At 46.1% G+C, this 25,138-nt stretch overlaps 1 protein-coding gene across 1 annotated transcript in view; it reads left to right on the forward strand.

Moving 5' to 3' along the window:
* LOC310700437 (dynein axonemal intermediate chain 2-like) overlaps positions 1 to 25,138 on the forward strand; it is an 82,574-nt gene that overhangs the window by 38,162 nt on the left and 19,274 nt on the right. Inside the window, exons 13-16 of the mRNA XM_083490061.1 lie at positions 1,389 to 1,469; positions 16,576 to 16,686; positions 18,359 to 18,446; positions 19,315 to 19,451. Of these exons, the coding sequence (XP_083346187.1) occupies positions 1,389 to 1,469; positions 16,576 to 16,686; positions 18,359 to 18,446; positions 19,315 to 19,451 (417 nt within the window). The remainder of the gene's footprint in view (positions 1 to 1,388; positions 1,470 to 16,575; positions 16,687 to 18,358; positions 18,447 to 19,314; positions 19,452 to 25,138) is intronic.

The following is a 25,138-nucleotide window of genomic DNA, read 5'->3' on the forward strand; positions in this document are numbered from 1 at the left end:
CTGAGAATGTAACCAACTTTATTCAAGAACGTTTGTAAGCCAACATTGTACTTGTAAAGTGCTTCAATAACTTTTATTGAAAAGCAGTACAGTATGTCCATATTCTAACTAACCAGCTAATTAAATAAGCCGTTATACCTGTTGCACAAGAGAGTGTGCTTTATCTAAACTCTGGTAATATAAAATTCTAATTCCTAGGTATACAGTCATCTGTAAATTGTATCTCAGTTATGCAGACTTTTTAAAAAAAAAAACATAATTTTTTTAATCTAGATTTTCAAGATAGCCTACAAAAGATAACCATAAAACAGATCAGAAACAAAAGCAGTTGTCGTAGCAACAATAAAAATGCAAAAAGCAGTAGATACAGAATTGCATTTCAGTTATGCAGACTTCGATTTCCTCTCTGCTTTTTTTTGAATGATGCTCCAGCTTAAGATAGGTGAAGTTCTACTGTGTCCGTACGACAAAATGACATTAAACAGATGGGCAGGTATAAGTAAATTATTATTATTATTATTATTATTATTATTATTATTATTATTATTATTTAGGGTTTAGAGGGGTGGTTTAGAAACTGCAACGAGTTTCTTAACGGCAGCCCATGTGATGCTGTATAAAATGGTGTGGGGGGTTTTGAGGGGAAAAACCTTTCAAGGGCATTTCTGTTGGAGGAAGAATAAGAAACAAGCGGATCTTTCAGACTGAACCCAACATAAGAATAAGGCCTGTTTTTTTCAGGAGCTTCTGTGTTTGATTTAAAACCAGCTGTGTTTTAACTTCTCAAACGCCAAGGTACAGTCTTGCCTAGAAAGTATGCCCTCTAGATTGTGTCCTGAAAGCCTTTCTTCCAAATTCTGGACCTCATGTGATGAGAAAGTGGGCATTTTGGTAAACAAACAGCTCCAGTGATGGAACATCTTGCAGCTCTGGGCTGTTGTCTTTAGAGGGCGAGTGGGGAAAAGAAATGACCCTTGCTGGCTCACGTGGCTGCAGCAGCTTCTGTAGACCCATGGCTCAGCGGTGTCTGAAGCCAGAGATGCTGCTTTCTGGACAGTGTTTCCTTTCATCCAGGGAAAAAGACTGTAATTGTCTGTGTGTGGCTGCCTGCCAAGGCCTCTGAGAGACGCAGGTTCTCTCTCTAGACAGGCGATGCTCAGGTGAAGCACACTGGGCAGGGCGGTGGTGGAAGAAATTGACCGAAGGAAGTTCGGAAGTGGAAGGAACTTCCTTCATGCTTTTTGTCTCTGGACAGCCATGACTCCCATGAAGGTGCTAAGCGTCTCTCTCTCTCCCCACCCCACCCCCTTCTCCTCCTCATCTTCCTTGAATCAGTAGGGGGTGGAATCCCTCTGTAGCTCATAATCCATCTCCTCTTTGTATTCTAGGTGGCTCTTCGCATACGGCCGGTCAGCTTGGCAGAGCTGGAAGAAGGAGCCACGCTCATAGCTCACAAAGTGGATGATCAGGTACCATGGGGTCCTCCTTCCTGATGCCTTGCAAAGTGGTGGGAAGGGGACTGGGGATGGTGCCGGATGAGATGGGACTTTGAAATCCAGCATCAAGGATGAGCTATGTGGATGGGTTTCAATAATTTAAACACAAACACACACATAATGCAGCACAGGTCACTGAAATAATAGTAATAATAATAATACAGTGGTACCTCGGGTTAAGTACTTAATTCGTTCCAGAGGTCTGTTCTTAACCTGAAACTGTTCTTAACCTGAAGCACCACTTTAGCTAATGGGGCCTCCTGCTGCCACTCGGCTGGTGGAGCACAATTTCTGTTCTCATCCTGAAGCAAAGTTATTAATCTGAAGCACTATTTCTGGGTTAGTGGAGTCTGTAACCTGAAGCGTATGTAACCTGAAGCATATGTAACCCGAGGTACCACTGTAATAATAATAAATTATTTGTACCCTGCCCATCTGGCTAGGTCTCCCCAGCCACTCTTGGCGGCTTCCAACAAAGATTAAAAATACATTAAAATGTCACACAATAAAAACTTCCCTGAAAAGGGCTGCCTTCAGATGTCTTCTGAATGTCAGGTAGTTGTTTATCTCTTTGACATCTGATGGGAGGGCGTTCCACAGGGCGGGCGCCACTACTGAGAAGGCCCTCTGCCTGGTTCCCTGTAGCTTTGCTTATCGCAGTGAGGGAACCGCCAGAAGGCCCACGGCGCTGGACCTCAGTGTCTGGGCAGAACGATGGGGGTGGAGATGCTCCTTCAGGTATACTGGGCTGAGGCTGTTTAGGGCTTTAAAGGTCAACACCAACACTTTGGTGGTGCAATAGCCACCAAGAGTTCAGGGCTGCTGAAGGGAGTAATCTGTTGCATAAAGAGGGTCCCTGAGGCTCCAAGCTGCCTGGGCAACGCGACCTCTGATCCAGAAGGTCTGGTGCATCATCTCGAAGGCTGGAAGATGCACCTCACATAGGAAGTAGAGGAAGCTGCTTTGCCTGTTGGTTATCCTATTGGTTTGTTTAGCTTGGTAGCAGCCAATACAATGCCCTCCAGACTGCACTTGGACTACAGTTCCCATCATCCCTGGCCATTGACCATGTTGGCCGAGATTCTTGGGAATTGTAGTCCAGCAACATCTGAAGGGCACCATGCTTGCTATCATTGATCTAGTCCAGCCTTTCTCAACCTGTGGGTCCCCAGATGTTGTTGAACTACAACTCCCGTCACCCCTAGCTAGCAAGGCCAGAGCTCAGTTGTAGTCCAACAACATCTGGGGACCCACAGGTTGAGAACCGCAGATCTAGTCCGTTATTGGATTCCAGGAAGTCTCCAATGACTCAGGCAGTGGCCGTCCTCCACCCCCTCCTATCCAGTCCTCTTAACTCAATTGCCTGAGACTGATCGTGGGATCTTTCGAATGCAGGCACGTATTCTGAGCTGCTTCCTGGAGGGATAGTTTAGTTGGTAGAGTGTGAGACTCTTAATCTCAGGGTTGTGGGTTCCAGACCCACGTTGGGCAAAAGATTCCTGCATTCCGGGGGGGGGGGGGTAGACTAGATGGTCCTCATGGTCCCTTCCAACTCTACAATTTTATGATTCCTGCTAAGCAGGTGCTACGGACCTCCGCCCCTCTAAAGACGATGGGGCCATGACCTTGCTTTCCTCATCGTGGGCCTTGGACTCGCTTTCTTGTTTCCTGACCTGCCTTGCCAGCTGCTGAAGGTTATAAATGAATTCTCCTCTTTATTCTTAAGGTTAGGCACAGTGGCACAGAAAGCAGGCTTGGCCTGTCTTCAAATGAAGCCCTGACAGTGTGGGAACACTGGCAAATGTTAAAGTGAATGAGAAAGGGGTGATCCTAGTGACTTGGCACTGAAGATTATCAATCCGGGGAAGGAGATTGCTGAGAAATCAAGTAATAGTGGGCTTTGGACTAATAATATTACTGTGGTACCTCGGGTTAAGAACTTAATTCGTTCCGGAGGTCCGTTCTTAACCTGAAGCTGTTCTTAACCTGAGGTACCACTTTAGCTAATGGGGCCTCCCACTGCCACCGCTGCGGGATTTCTGTTCTCATCCTGAAGCAAAGTTCTTAACCTGAGGTACTATTTCGGGTTAGCAGTCTGTAACCTGAAGCGTCTGTAACCTAAAGCGTCTGTAACCTGAAGCGTCTGTAACCCGAGGTACCACTGTATTTTTAAAAGCTGTGTACATGCTTAAGCCCAGTTAGCAGGGATGACATAGACCAGACTTTATATCTGCAGAGATCTCTTTCCCACTCGGCTTGCTTGCTGAGGAATCGCTGCATTTGCAGTGGATTTTGGGGTACATTAAGGCACACTCTGGGTTCACCCTGGACTTGGCTGCTGCCCCTCTCTTGAGCTGATGAACTGATCATCTTTGCTTTTTTCAGAGACGATTGTTCGCGGTAGCTGGCTTCCAAATGAGGAATCCAAAACTATGTGGAAACTGTCACTATGCATTTGGGAATTAAACTCTTTTCTGTGCAAGGCCAACTCTGCCATGTGGCACAAATGATGATGATGATGATGATGATGATGATAATAATAATAATAATAATAATAATAATAATAATAATAATAATAATATTTATACCCTGCCCATCTGGCTGGGTTTCCCCAGCCACTCTGGGCAGCTTCCAACAGAACACTAAAAACAGAATAAAACTTCCCTAAACAGGGCTGCCTTCAGATGTATTCTAAAAGTCAGATAGTTGTTTAGTTCCTTGACATCTGATGAGAGGGCGTTCCACAGGGCGGGTGCCACTACCGAGAAGGCCCTCTGCCTGGTTCCCTGTAACTTGGCTTCTCACAGCGAGGGAACTGCCAGAAGGCCCTCGGTGCTGGACCTCAGTGTCCGGTTGAACGACGGGGGTGGAGATGCTCCTTCAGGTATACTGGGCTGAGGTCGTTTAGGGCTTTAAAGGTCAGCACCAGCACTTTGAATTGTGCTTGGAAACATACTGGGAGCCAGTGTAGGTCTTTCAAGACCGGTGTTATGTGGGCTCGGCGGCCGCTCCCTGTCACCAGTCTAGCTGCCGCCTTCTGGATTAGTTGTAGTTTCCGGGTCACCTTCAAAGGTAGCCCCACGTAGAGCGCATTGCAGTAGTCCAAGTGGGAGATAACCAGAGCATGCACCACTTTGGTGAGACAGTCTACAGGCAGGTAGGGTCTCAGCCTGCGTACCAGATGGAGGCAATCGCCCAAGGCCCCAGATGCTGAACTATTGGTTGGCTACTTCAGTTGCACACCAATGTTCACATTGCCCCAGTGGCTCCTTCACTGACTTCTGCAGGGTCTCCTCCTTCTTAGGTTTCCTCTTTTTCTACCTGCTCTGTTTTGTCTGCTTCTTCCATCTTCACTTCCTAATAGTATAGTTGCCATTTGGAGCTGCACTGTGTTGGACTTGCCATTCACAAGTGTGGGGGGGCCCGCTCTGTTACTCCTGAGCTGAATGTTTTCCGTAGCGTTTCCCATGGGTGTGCTGTTGTCTTTCATCATAACCCTTTGTCATCCTATGGTTCCTCGGAGCACAGAAGGTAAGCTGAGATTCCCAGTTCTCTGCAACACCGTCTCTGGACTTGGTCTATGCCATTGAACATTCTCATTAGCAGCTGCTAAGGAGCCCTGCTTGTCTCCCTGTTTGCGGGAGTCAGGAGAGAAATTAGGTCTGCTGATTAGAAGGATATTCTTGGACTCCCCTTGAGAGTTGCTGGGAAATGCTGGCTGCAATTGACTCTGCAAGCTTGGCTCCTGAGACTCAGACAGTCCCCGGGGGGAGCCAAGCTGTTGCGTCTGTGTGCTACATTTGCTTTGGTTTGAGGAATTGCATCATGTCTGGGCGATGCAGAGCCTTCCTGGATCTTCTCGGAACTGTAGGCAGATTATTGTGTGTGTGTGTGTGTGTTTTCCAAGACAGATGAAGGCAGCTTTAAAGAGGGATTAATCCTCATTATGCTGTTACACTCAGCCCACTTTTCTGAATTATAAGATGCTCCAGGAGTGCTGGATTTGGATATGTTAGGTTGCCTCTGAAAGAAGGTCATTTAGGGCTTCTTGGCATTTTGTAATATTTGAGTTGAGAATACAGTAGTACCTTGGTTTTCGAACAGAATGTGTCCCGGAAGTCCATTCGACTTCCGAAATCTTCGGAAACCAAGGCTTGGCTTCTGATTACACGGGCATGCCGGAAACAACAGCAGAAACTGCATCCAAAAAAAGTTCAAAAACTAGAACACTCACTTCCGGGTTTCGATCATTTGGGAGCCTAAACGTACAAGTACCAAAACATTTGACAACAAATGTACGACTGCAGGTGAAAGCACAGCTCATTCACTTCAATGGACAGCTGAAGTCTACAACTCCCACACCAAACTCTTAAGAGGCTTACAAAGCCCAAATTCCAATCTCTGTGCTTCTCTCAATCCTTGTGTAGACGTGCAGTGCAGTCTGTTCCTTTCCTTAACAGACAGAGTTTTCTGCACCTAGTACGGTACATGTGGCAGGAACTCTGGCATATTAAGATGGCAAGAAATTGAGGTTAGACTGGCACAGTGCTTTGCTCAGCTGCTTTGTAAAGATTTTTTTTAAAAAAACCTGCTGTTTTTAAAGTGGGTCTGGGGAAGATCTGGGTCCTATCCAAGTGACCTGTAGCTCATGTCCCCTAAGCTACCCCAGAAAAATGCCCCTGATTGCAGCTGTATGCTTCTGTCATCCCTCTGAGTTTTGGCTCCAATAATATAATTTTAATGCTACCCGAATGAAAAGTCCTAATCAGAATGTTGCTAGGGCATTAGGAAAACAGGTGTGTTTTTTAGAAAGAAAGAAAGAAAGAAAGAAAGAAAGAAAGAAAGAAAGAAAGAAAGAAAGAAAGAAAGAAAGAACAAGTATAGCTTGGGGAATTTATAAATTGGTTGGTTTTTCACCTTTCCTACATTTGTGAGAAACAAGCTAAGGATGGAAGGGGGCAGTAGGCAATTTGAGAGTACAGTGGTACCTCGGTTTATGAACTTAATCTGTTCCAGAAGTCTGTTCTAAAACCAAAACCGTTCTTAAACCAAGGCGCGCTTTCCCTAATGAGGCTTCCCATCGCCGGTGCCCTTCCACCGTTCAGATTCCGTTCTTAGACCGAGGCAAAGTTCTCTAACCGGAACACTATTTCCGGTTTTGCGGAGTTTGTAAACCGAATCGTTCTTAAACTGGACTGTTCTTAAACCGAGGTACCACTGTAGTGGGTTTGTAGGTTAGATGGAATCAAGTAGGACAGGCAATGAAGAAGGAAGAACATGAGACTTGTCTTGAAAGGATAGCAAAACTGGGAAGGAGGAAATGGAAATCCAAAATTTGCTGAGCTGAATATTACAGGTTGTATATAAGAGGGGGTATTTAGTCCAACAGGTTCAGGATAGGATAATTGCTGGCAAATGTCTACACCCAGAATATTGAGTCTGGGATAATGGAGCTGTTTACAGCCAAACTATTATTTCTGCCTGCCTGTGTGGAATCCATGTTTGTTTTAAAATAACAAAGAGTCCCATAACCCACCAAACTATAAACTAAAAACTAGAGGCTAGTAAGCTTTGAAGATGTCGCAGGACCCATCCTCGCCTTTGCTGCTGCAGACAAACACTGCTACCCCCGTGGGAATCAAGCGTACATAGTTATCTGTCTGTTTCACTGCATGTATACATGGCAGAAAGTCCACAGTAGCTGTGACAAAAGCAGGCCTGGTGATAATATACAGTAGAACAGCATGCAGCCGCTGTAGATTTCCTCCACAGAAGGAGCATGCATCTAAGAAATCACTACATGTGAGCGTGTTATAAATGGATACGAGTCTCGTGTGGCCAGGGTTAGGATGCTGATGATCATAAATGGCCAAAGGGAATAATAATAATAATAATAATGATAATAATAATAATAATAATAATAATAATAAATTTTATTTATACTCCGCCCTCCCCAGGGTGGTTAACAACCAATAATAAAAACAAGTTGATTGAAATATAACTTAAAAAACAAGATTAAAATACAGTATTAAAATATTAAAACATTAAAACGCAGCCTTGCAACTCCTCTAATCCTTGTGCCTCGCTGTTTCCTTTGCTTTGACCTACAGCTGCTTCTCCTGCCTCCCCCCTCCCCCATTTTGGCAACAGTAGGCGTTGAAATGGTTCAAATGAAGAAGGTTCCTTTGGAGAAAGGGAACTGGCTGCCCACTTGTGAGGAGATGCAAGTTTCTGTTGATCCCTATCATGGTTATTCCTGCTCTCCCAGTGATACGGAATGGAGGGCTCCCTCCCCCCCCTTCTCCTATAAAGGGGGTTGCCTTGGAGACAGCCTCCCTTGCCTTATCGGGCCATGCCAGCCCATTGTTTATGGGAGTGACTTGTCGTCATGGCAACAATACTCTGGAGCAAAAAGTGGGGGTTAAGCAGGGAGGAGGAACCGCGCCAGAACTGTTTCCGGGGACTAATGCAGGGGTTACTAGAGACCCCTTTGAGAAATATAAGCCCCACTGCTGCCTCAAGCCTGTGACTGGCAATAGCTTCGTCATAAGCCCCTCGCTGTGGCCAGGGCTTACTTAGTACGTTTTAAATTTTAGTCAAAGCTGGGAGCGGCTGCCAAGACCATATAACACCAGTCTTGAAAGACCTACACTGGCTCCCTGTACATTTCCAAGCACAATTCAAAGTGTTGGTGCTGACCTTTAAAGCCCTAAACGGCCTTGGTCCAGTATACCTGAAGGAGCGTCTCCACCCCCATCGTTCTGCCTGGACACCAAGGTCCAGCGCTGAGGGCCTTCTGGCAGTTCCATCGCTGCGAGAAGCCAAGTTACAGGGAACCAGGCAGAGGGCCTTCTCGGTAGTGGCACCCGCCCTGTGGAACGCCCTCCCTCCAGATGTCAAAGAGAACAACAACTACCAAACTTTTAGAAGACATCTGAAGGCAGCCCTGTTTAGGGAAGCTTTTAATGTTTAATAGGTTATTGTATTTTAGTGTTCTGTTGGAAACTGCCCAGAGTGGCTGGGGAAACCCAGCCAGATGGGCGGGGTATAAATAAATTATTATTATTATTATTATTATTATTATTATTATTATTATTATTAGTTTATGATTGCCCAACTTTCCTCTAAGGAGCTCTAGGGGGCATACATTGCTCCCCACCTCTACATGTCACACAACAACCGTGTGAGGTAGGTTTAGCTGAGAGAGGGTGACTGGCCCAAGGTCACCCTATACTAAGGCTTCGTGGCTGGGTCAGGATTTGCACCCTGGTCTCCTAGGCCCAGCTCTCTAACCACTCCACGGAGCTTGCAAGAGAAAAAGGAAGAGAGATTTCATTCTTTCAGCCTGCCCAATCCCTGGCGGTCCAGGTCTCAGAATGTATGTTATTTCTCATATCTGTCTATCCCTGTTTACCGAAAAGCATTTACGGTAATTTTTTTTAAAAAACCAGAAACAAAACCTGTTCCACTTCTGTCCCAGAAGAAAGTTTTCACCAGGAGGGTGTCTAGTCTAGGTCAAGAATCTACACCCCCCCACACACACCAACACCTGATACCCTCCACTTTCAAGACACTGCCATGACTGTGGTGCTGGTGCTTCCGGGATCCCATTTCTAAATTTTAATTTATTTAATCATTTTTTTCGATACAAGCAACAACCGCAAAAGACACATACAACAGAAACCATAATAACAATAATAACACAATTTGACAATTCAGATTTGAATACACTGATATACCTATGACTACACCTTTTTTAACAATATTTTCCCACCTCTCTCTCCTCTCCCTACTTCCCACCACTATCCACCTTATCGCTTAAATATTCGTCCTGGATCCCATTTCTCTCTTCCGTCACCCAAGAGGATCCTTTTTGTTTCCAGAAGCTACTTCTCCTCCCGAGGTTTTCCATCTAGAAAGGGTGGCAGAGTATGTTATTCCTTTGTGTTTGCTTATTAATTTAAATACACACACATTTTGATTTGCCTGTCGACCAGCAGTGAGATAAAACCTGTAGGTGGAAAAACAAAAACAAAAAACCGAGTAAACAACACACACACCCGCAAGCTGAGCTGCTTTCTAAAAGCGTCACATGTGGAAAGCAAGTCTCGCATCTCCACCCACACACCAGGACTGTCTGTTTTCATCAGAGAAATGTTGGAAGGGAATGCCCTGCCTCAAAGGAGAGATTCTTTTAGATTATTCCGTATCTCGGCTATGTACAGTCTTGAGAAAATGCTTCCTTCAACTGAAGGTCCTGCGTTCTCCATCCCCACAACAATATTTGTAGAAGTCATTTGTAGTGTTCTGTAATTTCTGATGTGTCTGTCCAGAAGCGGCCAGGAGAGATTTGACAGCAGCACAAACAAACCATTTCCTAGCTTTCCCCCTCAAAACTCCTGATAGCTGAGCAGAATTCATTCGGGAGGAATGCTTCGTTCTGGTTGATGCCCAAAGGTTTACTTTCAGAGATGTAAAAGAGTCAGAATTACACACTGTAAGAGGAGTCCATATCCTGCAGTTACTGATCTGTGTTAGTCCTTGTCTTTCTTCTTCCTTGTAACCTTATGGCTGCAGTTATTTTCTGATACATCCCCTATTCGGGTATTTCAGCTCGGTTTAATTTCTCTTGTTTTGGCCTGCTATGTGAGACAATGCTGCCAGCGTTGCAGCCTATAGAGGACAAAACCTATGAACACAATTGTTGTTGTTTGTATTTAAAAAGATCTCGTATTTTAGCAAGACTTGCTGTTCTGAGAGTGCCTCCCCAAAAGAAAGGTGACAAGATTAGAGAAATGGGTCGTGCAGATGCAGCCTCCTCTAAGGCTGAATAATACATAAAATCACAGAATGGTAGAGTTGGAAGGGACCCTGAGGATCATTTAATCTGGCCCCCCTGCAATGCAAGAATATGCAGCTGTCCGATACTGGGATTGAACCTGCCACCTTGGTGTTATCAGCACCAGGGCTGTCTTAAGCATATGAGATGCTGGGGTGCAAACATCTGCCCGACGCGCCCCCCCCCCCCGGTTGCCCAGTCCCAGGCGTGCAGGGGGGCAGAGCCGACCGGCTGCCTTAGCGTCTCGCTGGCTCGGTCACCTCCTAATTTGTGGCGCAGAGCCGCCCGCAGCATAAGAGCCCGCCACGGCACTCCGACCGACGGGTGGGCTCTTCCCCGGACTCAACTGTCGGGCTCCGGACTCTCGGCCTGGCGCCCCTGAGAGCCTGGCGCCCAGGTGCCCCACACCCCTAGCGCCTATGGGTAAGACGGCCCTGATCAGCACCACGCTCTAACCAACTGAGGCTGACATGTTATGTCCTTGCATTGGGAGTGGTTGGGTGATCCAACAGCACCAAAAGCAAAGATGTAGAAGAATTAGCTGCCCCTGGAGAAAGCTTACTGGGAGGAAACTTAGTCGGAGCAAATAATCATGCAGAGATTCACAATTTCCTCTCAGTCAGCTTTTCCTGTCTCTCATTACTGTGCTTTTAACAACTCTCATTATACAGTATAGGCAGAAATCAACTGGCGAGGTTGTTTCCTAGCAAGGATATGTGTTAGTGGGAGTAAAGATTTTCCTGTTGAATTGTTACCAGTTGTTAAAGATAGGGGATCTAACCTCTGTCGCAGTAGTGGTGGGGGAGTTTTGTCTGTTGGTTTTAAAGGGGAGGAAGAGGAGACCATCCTGTTTGTCAGTGTCCCTCTCCCTAGTAGGTCACCTTCCCTCTCTCTTCTTCAGATCCTCTGCACAAACCTCAGGACAGAATCGCACAGAGGCCCATTTGTCCAAGCGAAGTTATGAGGCCGGCCAATTGAATTTTTGGCGTTGCTCACAAAGTGCCCATGAATGGCCCCTGAAACAATGCCCTGCTTCTTCGGGCACAATGGGCAAGAGAGCTGCCAACAGCACAGGCTGTTCTTGTTGCTGAGAGTTACCTGTGGCTCCACCTGAAAGAGAGAAACCATTCAAATCCCAGTCCTGAGAGGAAGGAGGGAGAGGGAGACAACATATCCCTAACCTCAGTGACATTTATTTAAAATTGTGATGGTGGTATGTCCCAGGGTGCGTCACAACAACATTAAAAACAGTTTTAAACAAATTTCAAACACAAGAATAGGGTGGCTCCTAAACGCAGGGCTTTTTTATCAGCCAAACTGAGTTCTGGCACCTCTCAGGTTGGCGCCATTGCCATTGTAAGAGAACAAGGAAGGCATTTGTGGTGAGTTCTGGCACCTCTTTTTCTGGAAAAATAGCACTGCTTTAAAGTACCTGTTATGTATTCAGTGGTCTGTGTTTGTCTGAGCTTGAGTCTGTGCTAAGGATTCTGAGCCCCTGTGTTCTGATTCGACACATGATTTCTGGTCACAGAACATTTCAAGATTTGGGCCTCTGCCTTTTGCCCTAAAACTCTGAGTCATGATTTGCAGCTTATAAGTTTACAGAACCAATCACGTTGGGAGTGGGAGTGGCCCAGGCCTCCAGAAATGTATATAAGCGGAGCTATTTGTGCCCCATTTCTTCCTGATTAATGTAAGAGAATGGTAAAAGGTAAAGGACCCCTGACCTGTTAAGTCCAGTCAAAGGTGACTATGGGGTTGCGGTGCTCATCTCGCTTTCAGGCCAAGGGAGCCAGCATTTGCCCACAGACATGACAGGGTCATGTGGCCAGCATGACTAAACTGCTTCTGGTGCAACAGTACTCTGTGATGGAAACCAGAGCACACAGAAACGCCGTTTACCTTCCTGCCGGTGCGGTACCTATTTATCTACTTGCACTGGCATGCTTTCGAACAGGAGGTTGGCAGGAGCTGGGACAGAGCGACGGGAGCTCACTTGGTTGCGGGGATTTGAACTACTGACCTTCTGATGGGCAAGACCAAGAGGCTCAGTGGTTTAGACCACTGCGGTAATGTCAGAGAATGGTAATGCAGTGGCATTGAAGGACAGGGAAATCCTTTTACATGGCTCTTGCTGTAAATGCTCGCAATGGGAGCTACTGATTGACATAAACTCAGTGATAAGAAGAAGAAGAAGAAGAGTTTGGATTTTATATCCTGCTTTATCACTCCCCGAAGGAGTCTCAAAGCGGCTAACATTCTCCTTTCCCTTCCTCCCCCACAACAAACACTCTGTGAGGTGAGTGGGGCTGAGAGACTTCAGGGAAGTGTGACTGGCCCAAGTCAGCCAGCAGCTGCATGTGGAGGAGTGGGGAAGCGAACCCTGTTCACCAGATTACAAGTCCACTGCTCTTAACCACTACACCACACTGGCATAATATTGGTGGAAGATTCTGACATACTGGGGAATCCCCAAGATATGTTCCTTAAGTTATTTATTTACCACACTCAACTTCCCATTCTTCCTCCAATGAGCTTAAGGCACTGCTTAGGCGTTTCTTTCCATCTTCATTTCATCCTCACAACAACCATGCGGGGTTGGTAATTAAGGCTGACTCTGGCTCAAAGTAACACTGGCTGAGTGGGGATCTGTTGGTTAAAGTGTGGTGCTGATAATGCCAAGGTTGCAGGTTCGATCCCCATAAGGGACAGCTGCATATTCCTGCACTCCAGGGGGTATGACTAGATGATCCTCGTGGGTCCCTTCCAACTCTACGATTCTGCGATATGGCAATACCACGCTGGTTAATTTATCCCAAGCCGCCCTTTTCTTTTTATCTGCTGCCTGCCTACTATGGCGATTGCCTTACACACAGGCCCCTTTTAAGGCCTCTTGGAGATGGTGAAACCCAACCTAACGTTGCCGTCTAGGGCAATCTGATCTCTGCACACGCAAGGATGACAAGCTGCTCTCACAGGGGGACAGATGCTGACATCTACTGTGCCATCGGTAGCTACTTTTGTAGCAGGTATCCAGTTCTGCCTCTGAACGGTTGAACTGGGAAAAGGAGAGGCTTCCCATCATCGGTTAAAGCTCTTAAGTGCCAGAGGTCTCAGGCAGAGGGGCTGGCATTTGGCATTACATAACCATCCCCAAGCCGAGAGACAAATCTTGTGAGGTGAACCCTTAGCAGTCGTTCCCAGAAGGCCAAGCTGCAGCACTGAGGTAAAATCTCTCTGGGGTTCAAGTTCATTTAGCCAGGTTAGCTCCAAAGAGAATAAGGCTGTGTACACAGTATGCATTTAAAGCACATTCAAAGCACATTCGTTCCCCTCAAAGAATTGTGGGCACTGTAGTTTGTCCCTCACAGTTACAGTTCCCATTAACGCTCAGCATAAACTACAGTGCCCAGAATTCTTTGCGAGGGATGGGTGTCCTTTAATGGTATAGTGTGTACTTAGCCGTAGCCTCATTTCCGCCCAAAGAAAGCAAATCCTTAAATACAAATCCAATAGTTTCATTCCCCTTTCCAGGATCTGGCAAAAAAATAATAATTCCCCAAATACACTGCAACCCATAGCACAGGGGTCTGCAACCCGTGGCTCCGGAGCCGCATGTGGCTCTTTTACATCTTTGCTGCGGCTCCAGGGCGGATACTAGCGAAGGGAGGAGGCGCATTGTGCGCCCCGACACTCCTCACTGTGGCGGGCGCTGTACTGGCTGTGACGTCGCATGGGGGTGGTGCGTGCGTTAGTCACGCACCGTCCCGACGTCACCTTCCCGCCCGCTGTCAGATCGTGGCTCCGGAGATATATTTGTTTTAAATGTCGCAATGGTTTTGCGGCTCCCAGTTGTTGTTTTTTCTTCGGAAACGGGTCCAAGTGGCTCTTTTTGTCTTAAAGGTTGCAGACCCCTGCCATAGCAGATACATACTTTACAACATTTCTCCAAGGAAAATACAGGTGTCCTATAATGACAACAATAATAATGTTATTAGTTATATCCCACCCATCTGTCTGGGTTGCCCCAGCCACCCTAAAAAAACAACAACAAAACATTAAAAGACTTCCCTACACAGGGCTGCCTTCAGATGTCTTCTAAAGGTTGTGTAGTTGCATAACTCCATACCCTCCAACATTTCTCCCATGAAAATAGGGACGTCCTAAGGAAAAGTGGGACATTCCGGGATCAAATCAGAATTTGGGACGGCTTCTGTAAATCTGGAAAATAGGGGCACTTGGAGGGTCTGCAATTGTAGGTGCTATTAAGGAACCAAGGCTGAATCCCCTCCCAACTCTGCTGACTGCATAGCACAACAGTTCAGCCATGCATACATACACACACACACACCCTTTCCCACACACCCCCATATCCCTTAGTGGCTACCGATCAGCTTGGGATTAAGCCTAGCAAACAGACACTTGATCTAAGACCAGCAATGGCATCCGCACAGCTAGTATGGACCTGTCCCCTTTGTCATATCAGATTAGGGTTAGAAGGGATCAGAGACAAGCACAAAGGAAGATTAATGACCCACAGGCAGGTGGGTGGAACTCCTGCATTCAGGATAATAGCCAGTGTGGAAGCTCTAATACAGTGACATCCAAACGTTTTCCCAAAGAGGGCCAGATTTCATGAAGTGAAGGGCTGTGAGGGCCAAACGACCATAGGGCCAACCAAGGTTGTTGACCTTTTTTTTAGAATTGAAGTTGTTTTTTAGGATTTTACCCTAGAAAATAGACTGCCACAGGGACCAGATTTGGCCAAATTAGGCCCCCGTAACAGACTTTGGACATGCCTGCTCTAATAGCTATTGTATTTCTCTCTCTCTCTCTCTCTCTCTCTCTCTCTCTCTCTCTCTCTCTCTCTCTCTGCTACTTCCATTCTGCTTTATTTCACTGTCTAACAGTCTTCTCTTCCATCCTTCCAGTTTTCCTGATGCCCTTTAGGTCAGATCTACCTGCTTTGTGGGAGGGACCACAGCTCAATGGGAAAGAGAGCAACCTTTGCTTGCAGAAAGTCTGAGTGTTCCATCACTGGTGCACCCAGTTAAAAGGGTCTGGTAGCAGTTGACTAAGACCCTTTGAGGATATCTGCTCCTCCACTGGGTGACAGGCTTGTGAACACACCATTGGGCTAGTGTGATGATATATAAGTTAGCACTGAGGCAGCACAGAAGGCTCCCCCACATCAGATCCTAACCCTCCTCCTAGCAGATTTTTATTCTGCTGGGCATTTCCCAGCTTATTACCACTGTGCAGTCTAATTAGTTAGAAGCCAGTTCACAGTTGCAGTCTTAGTGCTCAGGGGATCCTGGTGTGCTATGCAGCTTATTAAAAGCTTCTGTACCTTGAGGGACATGATTTCGGAGACGGGGAGGGAGAAACAGGCAGAGAAGCTTTAGCTGGTGCAGCTACCTTGGGCAGAACTTCAATATTTCATTGGCTATGGGCTGTAGGTGGTTCCTAAGTTTGGAAACCACTGCTCTAAGGGATGGCAGCATGATGGCACTTTATTGCTTCCTTCTAGCAGGAGGAAAAAAATCTTGTTATAGTGGTACCTTGGTTCTCAAACTTAATCTGTTCCGGAAGTCCGTCCAATACCAAAGCATTCCAAAACCAAGGCACGCTTTCCCATAGAAAGTAATGCAAAATGGATTAATCCGTTCCATACTTTTAAAAACAACCCCTAAAATAGCAATTTAACATGAATTTTACTAACGAGACCATTGATCCATAAAATGAAAGCAATAAACAATGTACTACAGTCACGCAATCAGTCATCAGTAGCTGAACTGGGTTCCACACAGTCACAAAAACAAACAGAAAAGAGCTGCAAAAACAAAACACAAAATAAATAGCAAAAACAGACAGATCTCAGTATAACACTCAAAACGGAAGTGTGGCACTCAAATCGGAAGCGTAACGCTCAAAACAGAGCACGTTTGGCTTCTGAAAAAAGTTCGCAAATCGGAACATTTGCTTCCGGGTTTGCAGTGTTTGGGTTCCAAGTTGTTTGAGTACCAAGGTGTTTGAGAACCAAGGTACCACTGTACTCTGGAAAGATTTGGGATTTGGAAACAGTGGCTAGCCATGGCAGCAGGGTGACTCTCCTCTGGGCCAAATAAGAACTAGTGCACACATTTTCTCTTCCACTTTCCAGCTGCTTCCTTGCGGTTTGCTTCCAGTTCTCCAGTGTAATGTGTATCAAAAAGATCCCGTCACTTTTTTCTTTTTCAGATGGTCGTTCTGATGGACCCAATGGAGGACCCTGATGATGTGCTCCGCGCCAACCGCTCACGAGAGAAGTCCTATATGTTTGATGTAGCCTTTGATTTTGCTGCTACCCAGGTAAATAAGTCGGACGAACATGCATACCTAGTTACCCAGGGACCTGAGCCCAAAGTACATGTGATGTGGCAATAGGCACATGCATTGGTTTCCTGGCTGATCCAAGAGATGCTGGGGTGGAAGAGCTAAATATTTCCCTGGGGTGTGGTTTTTTCTGTTCTGAATCACCCTCCCCTTTTTCACCCAATGGAAGAAATGTAAAGTACCCTTATCTTTTCCCGGCACAACTAAAAAACCAGCTGTGAAGCTTAGAGTGGGGAAATTCCCAGAGGAAAAAGGGTTAATCAATTCCTCCCTGTTCCTCAGTTCCCAATCACACCTCCCCAGAGTTGCTTTTGATTAGGAAAGATAACTGGGGGAGTGTTACACGGATCTGCGGATCTGCCGTAAAACGTATGGTCCCCGATCTAAGGCACCTCTGACATCCCAGCTTTGCCTTCCAACCCTGTCTCAGGTGTGGTGGCAGGTGGCATGCCTGGGCCAAACCACAAGCTCCCCTTTCAGTAGGCTCCATTTCAAGCTAATTTGCAAGTTGCCGTGAAACTGGAGCTCCTTGAGTGAGATCTGCCATTCATCTTGCCAGTTCTTGCTCCTGAAGTGAGAGGTGGTAAGGGGCTGAGATGGAGAAGGAGCAGTGAGTAAGGAGAGAACATTGTGGAACGGAAGTGACTGAGAGCACAGGACTACAAGGCCACCTCCACGCCATCAATTAGAGCACTCTTATTCCACCTTAAGAGTCAATGTTTATTCCACTTTAAGAGTCAATGCTTCCCCCAAAGAATCCTGGGAACTTTAGTCTTAAGTGTTCCCTTAAACAGAGCCTGGTAGAGCCAGCCCATGCTATTGTGCAGTTGCACTGTGTGGTCTGAGGGCTGCATCCAGCCTCCGCGCTGAGCTTGGAAGCACCCCTGGGCATTCCTTTTCAGTTACCACAATACTCCTTCAGGACATACCCCCAAAAATGGATGCACGAAGAGATCACTTGTGTTGTCTCCAATTGGGCTGGCTCTGGATCCCAGTTTGTTTGATTATTAAGAATAATAATTTTATTATTTATACACCGCCCATCTGGCTGGGTTGCCCCAGCCGCTCTGGGCAGCTTCCAATGCATATGAAAACATAACCAAACATCAGACATTAAAAACTGCCTTCAGATGCCTTCTAAAAGTTGTGTCGTTCTTTATCTCCTTGACATCTGGTGGGAAGGCATTCCAGAGGGAGGGTGCCACTGCTAAGAAGGCCCTCTGCCTGGCTCCTTGTAACTTCTCTTACCACAATGAGGGAACCACCAGAGGGCCCTTGGAGCTGGACCTCAGTATCCAGGCTGAGTGATGGGGGTGGAGATGCTCCTTCAGATATACAGGACTGAGGCCGTTTACTCAGTAAATTTAAACAGCATCATAAGCTTTATTTTAAAAAGACGATGATAAAGGCTAAACCACATAAAACGAACTCAGATTCATGGCTAAATAGCTGTCTTAAGGAATGCAGTTTCTTCTTGCCTTTGGAGGGCTCTGTTATACTATGCTGGAAGCAGCAAAGAGTAGGAGGTGTTAAAGAAAAGTCAAAGTCATTGCCACCTGCTGCCTCATATTGAGCTATTTGTTTCCACTGCCTTCCTGGAAACAGCATGTTTTTTTTGCTACCCTCTTCTGTTCCCCTCCTCTTTCAGGATATGGTCTACCGTGCCACCACCAAAGGCCTCATTGAAGGTGTCATCTCTGGCTACAACGCTACTGTTTTTGCCTATGGCCCCACTGGTAAGAAAACAGGCTCATGTGGGAATGTGAGACACCATCTCTTCTCACTGTAGGAACCAAGGTCTATAGGCTGCTCTAGGCATGGACTGTTTTAGTTCTGAAAGCAATGGGACAAGCCTCAGAACTGCTCCCTCTCTCATGGGGCCCCAGGCTCTATTCTCCATGTGTGAGGAAGGGTCAAAAGAAGCCATTTCTGGACCCAGGGCTGAATTCGAAGTAATGGCTGTCAGGATCTAGACAGGGAAGAGGGAGTCAGAGGGAGGGAGCCTGAGAGCAGATTTGTGTAAGCACCCTAAAAACCAAATAAAAGACATGACCTCTGATCTCAAGCCTGCAAGCCCTCTATGTTAACGGAACAAGGGCCTTGTCCACTTCTGTGTGGTGGTTTTTCAAGCACACCACGTTACCGATAGAAAACAAACCATCCTTTGGCTAACAGTAGAGCAAATCCAAAGCACAAAAGTAGTGCAAACGCCCTTGCACATCCTTGAACAAAGTCATGTTTGTACTATCTTCTCATCTTAATTCCAGCACACCATATTCGTTCCAGATAAGACTTGTCCCTGTTCCATAAAAGACATGTTAGCCTCCATAGTCTTGTCCCTGTGCTTTTCTGAACACAGAAGGTGAGGAGCTGGACATCAAGAAAGCCATTTATTATGCAGGTTGATACAGTTCATCTTGACCAGTGGTTTTTAATATATTGAAAATGACCTTTGTTAGGAAGGAAAGAGCTTAAGGAGCAAAGTGCTCCTTTCAAGAAGAAACCTAATAAGATGGAGATCCAACTTTGGGTGGCCCTAAACTGGAAACATGTTACCAATTCAGCAACCAATTCATCCTTTCCCTACTTTCCTCTCACCTCCAGGCTGTGGAAAGACCTATACCATGCTTGGCACAGACAATGAACCTGGCATTTATGTGCGAACGCTCAACGACCTCTTCCGTGCTATCGAGGAGACCAGTGACGACATGGACTACAAGGTGTCTATGTCCTATTTGGAGGTGGGTCACCTTGGAAGCAGGGTGGGGGTGCGAAAGATGGCCTATCTCTGGAGTTGTCAGCATGGCGCCCATGGGCACAAGGGCACCATTGAAGACTTTTCCTGGTCTCCACAAATCTCTCCCCTACGCCAGTTGTCACCCTATGTAAAAATGATGTTGATCTTGGGTCAGTATTTTTATGGTGCCAGCAAGGACCACATCTGTTCATTTGTTTTTACTGCATGGTCCACCAATGTCATTTATATTTTGATGGGGACTGGGTGAGGGCTGTGCGAAATAATGCAAATGAAGGAAGATCAGTTTTAATCATACAGGATCCAGCTTTTACCTAGACTCCATGGGAAATAAAAGAATATGTGTGTGCACAGATATTTTCTGTTTTTCTATCTGCTCAGGGCAAGGAGGGAAGAGACTTGGGGAAATGGGGGGGGGGGAAGCAACGCCAGAATGGGGGTGCCCATAGCGCTCTGTCCAAATTCCAAAGGTGCCCACAGAAAGCTTGATGAGCTAGCCATCGTGGCCCAGACCTGGAGGGGAATCGCTGCCCGATAATGCTGTTTCGTTTACCATTTCCTGTGCACTGAGTCACACAGCTGTTTTTGAGGTGCGTCCCAAGTTAGAGCTGCTTCCCACATAGTTGTTCCTTGCTTACAGGGGAATGTGCAAGTAACAAGCTGGAGATTTTGCTGAAGCACATCCCTGCAAAATGTACACAAGCAGCAGAGCTACACTGAAGCTGGGTGGCAAAGGCATACAGTGGTACCTTGGGTTACAGACGCTTCAGGTTATAGACTCCACTAACCGCCTAGGGCTTGCCGTTCGGAAGGTCAGCGGTTCGAATCCCCGCGACGGGGTGAGCTCCTGTTGTTCGGTCCCTGCTCCTGCCCACCTAGCAGTTTGAAAGCACATCAAATAGGTACTGCTCGAGCGGAAGGTAAACGGCATTTCCGTGTGCTGCTCTGGTTCGCCAGAAGCGGCTTAGTCATGCTGGCCACATGACCCGGAAGCTGTATGCCGGCTCCCTCAGCCAATAAAGCGAGATGAGCGCTGCAACCCCAGAGTCGGTCACGACCGGACCTAATGGTCAGGGGTCCCTTTACCTTTTTTAACCCAGAAATAGTACCTCGGGTTAAGAACTTTACCTCAGAATGAGAACAGAAATCGTGCTCCGGCGGCGGAAGGCCCCATTAGCTAAAGTAGTACCTCAGGTTAAGAACGGTTTCAGGTTAAGAACGGACCTCCAGAACGAATTAAGTTCTTAACTAGAGGTACCACTGTACTTACTTTCACATTGTCGTGATGATGCGCATGCCTTCCGCCTTAAACACTTGCGTGGGAAATATTGCCTTCACAACTGAAGCACACACACACACACACCCCGCCTTGAAATCTTGATGTTGTCTCAAGTGTTCCTACCCCTTCCTATACCCCATAACTTGACTCTTCTCTAGCAGCTCCCCCCCCCCCATCCTTCTGCCTTTATGGCTGGTGTGCACAAGGTCCTGGGTGCAGATAATCGCCTTGGCAACACACCAGGACTCAGGCTAGTATAATATTGACACTCATTAGCAGCTTGGAACAACCAGCAATAAAGTGAAGGAAGGAAGCAACTGGAAAAGCACCACTGGGACATGAGCAGTGCAGTCCCTTTGTGCTTCTTTCCAACTTTAAGAGAAAACTGAGGTTTGGCAGTTGTGGGGTAGAAGGGAAGAGAAGGCGAAGGAAATTAGCCATCATCTGCCCATCTTTGCTTCTGGCATCCCCTCTATGCAAGAACCCATCTCTCAGTAGCCTCTGTTCCTCAAATCAACTCTCTCTCTCTCTCTTTTTAAAAAAGAAAAGACTATTTTATCTTTTCACATATAGAAGGTTACATTTGTTACTCAACAGTTATATTCCAAATTCAACAAAACTAGTGACTTTCCGCTCACCCAGCATCAATGTTTATAACCCCAATTTAAATACAATTGCATTTTAAGGTTCTGTCTTCTCTCACTTCAACCTCTCTAACATGTTTCTTTATGTATTCTGCCACTTTCTTCCATTCAAACCCTGCGGTGGTCTTTGCATATGGGAAATAACTTTTTATATACACTAGAAATGGTTTTCAGTCTTCTTTAAAAGATTCTAAATTTGTGTCTTTTATCAGTGCCATCAATTTTGCCATCTCTGCGTATTCCAAGATTTTTTTATCAGCCGTTCTTCCTTTGAGGGTGTTCTTTCTCCTCCTTCCATTTCTGAGCGTAAGAGAATCCTTGTCACTGTAGTCACATACCTAAATACCATTGAGGCTTTCTTTGGGATTTCACTGTCTAGTATCCCCAAGCAGGAAGGATTCTGGCCTCTTGGGAAAAGCAGGGTTGCCATACACCCGGAATTTCCTGGACATATCCAGAATATTGCGTTTGGAAGCAGTGTCTGGGTAGAAATGAACAAAATGTCCAGGAAATTCACATTTCAGTAGTGTCATTTTTGCTGATTTTCCATAAAACAACATAAAAACAATAATTTTCCATAAAAACAACAAAACTCAACAACTTTGGCAAAATTATTATTATTATTATTATTATTATTATTATTATTATTATTATCATCATCATCATTATTATTATTATTATTATTACAGTGGTACCTCAGGTTAAGTACTTAATTTGTTCCAGAGGTCCGTTCTTAACCTGAAACTGTTCTTAACCGGAAGCACCACTTTAACTAATGGGGTCTCCCGCTGCCACCGCACTGCCAGAGCATGATTTCTGTTCTCATCCTGAAGCAAAGTTCTTAACCCGAGGTAATATTTCTGGGTTAGCGGAGTCTGTAACCTGAAGCGTATGTAACCTGAAGCGTATGTAACCTGAGGTACTACTGTATTATTATTATTACTATTCTTCAACAAATATGGCAACTCTAAGGAAAAGTAACTTGAATTTTTTTCTTAATTTCATTATACAGTGGAACCTTGGTTGTCAAACGTAATCCATTCCGGAAGACCGTTCGACTTCCGAAACGTTTGACAACCAAGGTGCAATTGCTGGTCAGCCAATTCCTTTTAAAAAATGGAGCAACTCGCCTCAGAAGCCATTCAACTTCCAAGGCGCGTTTGAAAACTTCCAGGTTGTCGGCGTTCGGGTTTCGAATTGTTCAGCTTCCAAAGCATTCGACAACTGAGGTTTCATTGTATACCATGTCTCAAAAGGCTCACTCTCTCTCTCTCTTTTTAATAACTTTTTTTTTAATTTTCCAAAAATAAAATGGGGGGAAAGGGGGGGATCATAACCAAATTTTTAAACCACTTTTTTTTTTTTGGTCAACTTCCCTCCACTCCCCCTCTTGGTTCCTTTATAATATACTTGTTCATGCGCGTCCATAAAACCTTATATACTTAACAATCCAATTTTAAAACCTTCTTCATCTTATTACAAGTGACTTTTAAAAGTTATACTAATGTAAAAATCGATACACAAATCTTAAAAAATATGCATTGAACAGTTACCCTTTTTTGTAATAATTTGTCCTGCATAATTCAGTAATTTATTTTGCCAGTCTTCTTCTTTATCTTCTTTGGCTGAGGCTTCTTCCTTCCTCAGGGGCTTTGAAAGGCTCACTCTCAATGCTTATTCAGAATATTTAACCCATGGAAACCATAGGGTCTTGTTTTGTTTTCAGACATTGAGTGGGGCACCTGTACGTGTCTGTTGTCCACTGCCTTTAGCCCAAACCTCTCCCAAGTTGATCCAAACTGACTTCGATACATGGCAGAAGTATCTGTGCTACTGCCTTGCTACAGGCTATAGGCAGAACAATAAGGTGAATAAGGTCTTAGACTGCATCCTTAACTTTCTAGAGCAAATTGGATGCCAGCAGGAGAGACAGCTCTAATGCAGTCCTTATTGACACTCCTGGTATTGAATTTATTGATTGCCTGATGCATTAATGGCCAATGCCAGGAATCTTGACATTTACAGTAGGTTTGATGGGAGGTATCCGCAAGGAGTCGTGGCCAGCAGTGGTTTTTCAGGGTTGTTTCCTTGCTTGCTTTTAAGCTAACACAGCAATTCCGGCGGAGTGTCATTGCGATTGGAGCCTTCTATGGCCCAAGCAATTGCAGCTATGATTCCAGGGTCCCTGTTGGGCAGAGAATGTGGGGAGCAGAGTTTGAAGCAGTCCTCAAATGTGGTTCTGAGATCCAGCTTGCATGGCTATTCCCTCCCCCCACACAGGTGGAATAAATTAAGACAACGGACACAGAGTTCTAGGTTAATGGGCGAAAATGGCCACAACTTTATTGATTACAGGAAAGAAGGGTATTGGCTTTAGGCATTGGCCCCTAACCGACTATCCGGTCTAACCGGGAAGGGTTAAACACCAACAGGGGGAGCCACCCGAGATGCATATCCCTAGGCGCTCCCTGAGGGGTTACCGCTTGGGGGCGCGCTTTAGGCGTCGTCTCCAGGGGTAGAAAGGGGCGAGCCAAGGGCTGCCCCGACCTTAAGTGGCCTTACGAAGGCCCGCCCCTGCCGCCAGCCGATTGGCTGGCGCCACAGGGTATGCTAATTGGGGGAATCCCTGCCTCCCGCGAGGCTGGCGCCAGCCTCGCGAGAGCGAGTGTGGGCGGGGTCGTGATCCCGCAACCCCCCCTCCTCCTGACGATCGGAAGGGGCATTCTCAGTGACCTTGTGTCCGATTCTAATAGCCAGTGCTGCAGCCATAGGCAGACCCTTGTGGGAGACAAGAATGACATCTTACCTACTTGTGAGGTGCATGCAAGGGGAAGAAGGTTCTAATAAACATTTCTTTTGCCAACGTATATAGTTCATTTGTTCCTCTCTTGCACCAAAAAGAGAAAATACTGCCAGATGCTCTGGGCAGAACAAGGAAGTAATAAATCAGCAAACTTGCATCGTAGTCTAGGCCACGGCATAGATAGATAGATATCAACACTGCAAATCATCCCATCTGTTTCTGATGCTCTTGCTTATGAAACCAAATTGGGAGCACTCACAAACAAGAGTGAGGTATCATCGGGCATGGGGAATTTCTGTGGCTTGCAAAAGTACAGAAAATATTTTGGGGGGGCAGGACTTTAAGGGGCAGGGCTGTTGACATTTCTAATCCACCTTAAGGAACAGGCATGGGATTGTTACGTGTCACATGTCTGTTTACATTCCAGCACAGTATGCTGGGAACTTCTGTTTGTGTATAGCTTTTGCTTTTAGCTGTTCTCTCTGAGACGACATGAGAGAGAGACGACATGTTTCTTTGTCCTGATTTATGATTAATAAATCTGTAGTTGTAGTATGCTTCCACAAGCCTCACGCCTATTCTGTGTGCACAGTTCGATCTGCTGATAGTGTGCCCTGGCTGAGTAAGCCCAGGTCGCTGATTTATATCAGAGCAGAGGTGATGGTCTTTGCACTGGGCCACTGGAAGGAGATGGCCCAGCCGGGGCTAGCCTGCTGGCCTCCCGGCCCTCTGCATGCCAACAAGGTTGGCAGGAGCAGGGACCGAGCAACGGGAGCTCACCCCGTTGTGGGGATTCGAACCACCAACCTTCTGATCGGCAAGTCCTAGGCTCTGTAGTTTAACCCACAGCGCCACTGGCGTCCCATATTGGTGCCTTCTAGAACCTGCTAAAAGATAGCTAAGCTGCTTGCAATGGTACTTCAGCCCCTCTTACTTTCCCCCTCTAG

This window comes from Podarcis liolepis (genome assembly GCF_965112155.1).
Source record: "Podarcis liolepis genome assembly, chromosome: 2".
NCBI classification, from domain to species: domain Eukaryota; kingdom Metazoa; phylum Chordata; class Lepidosauria; order Squamata; family Lacertidae; genus Podarcis; species Podarcis liolepis.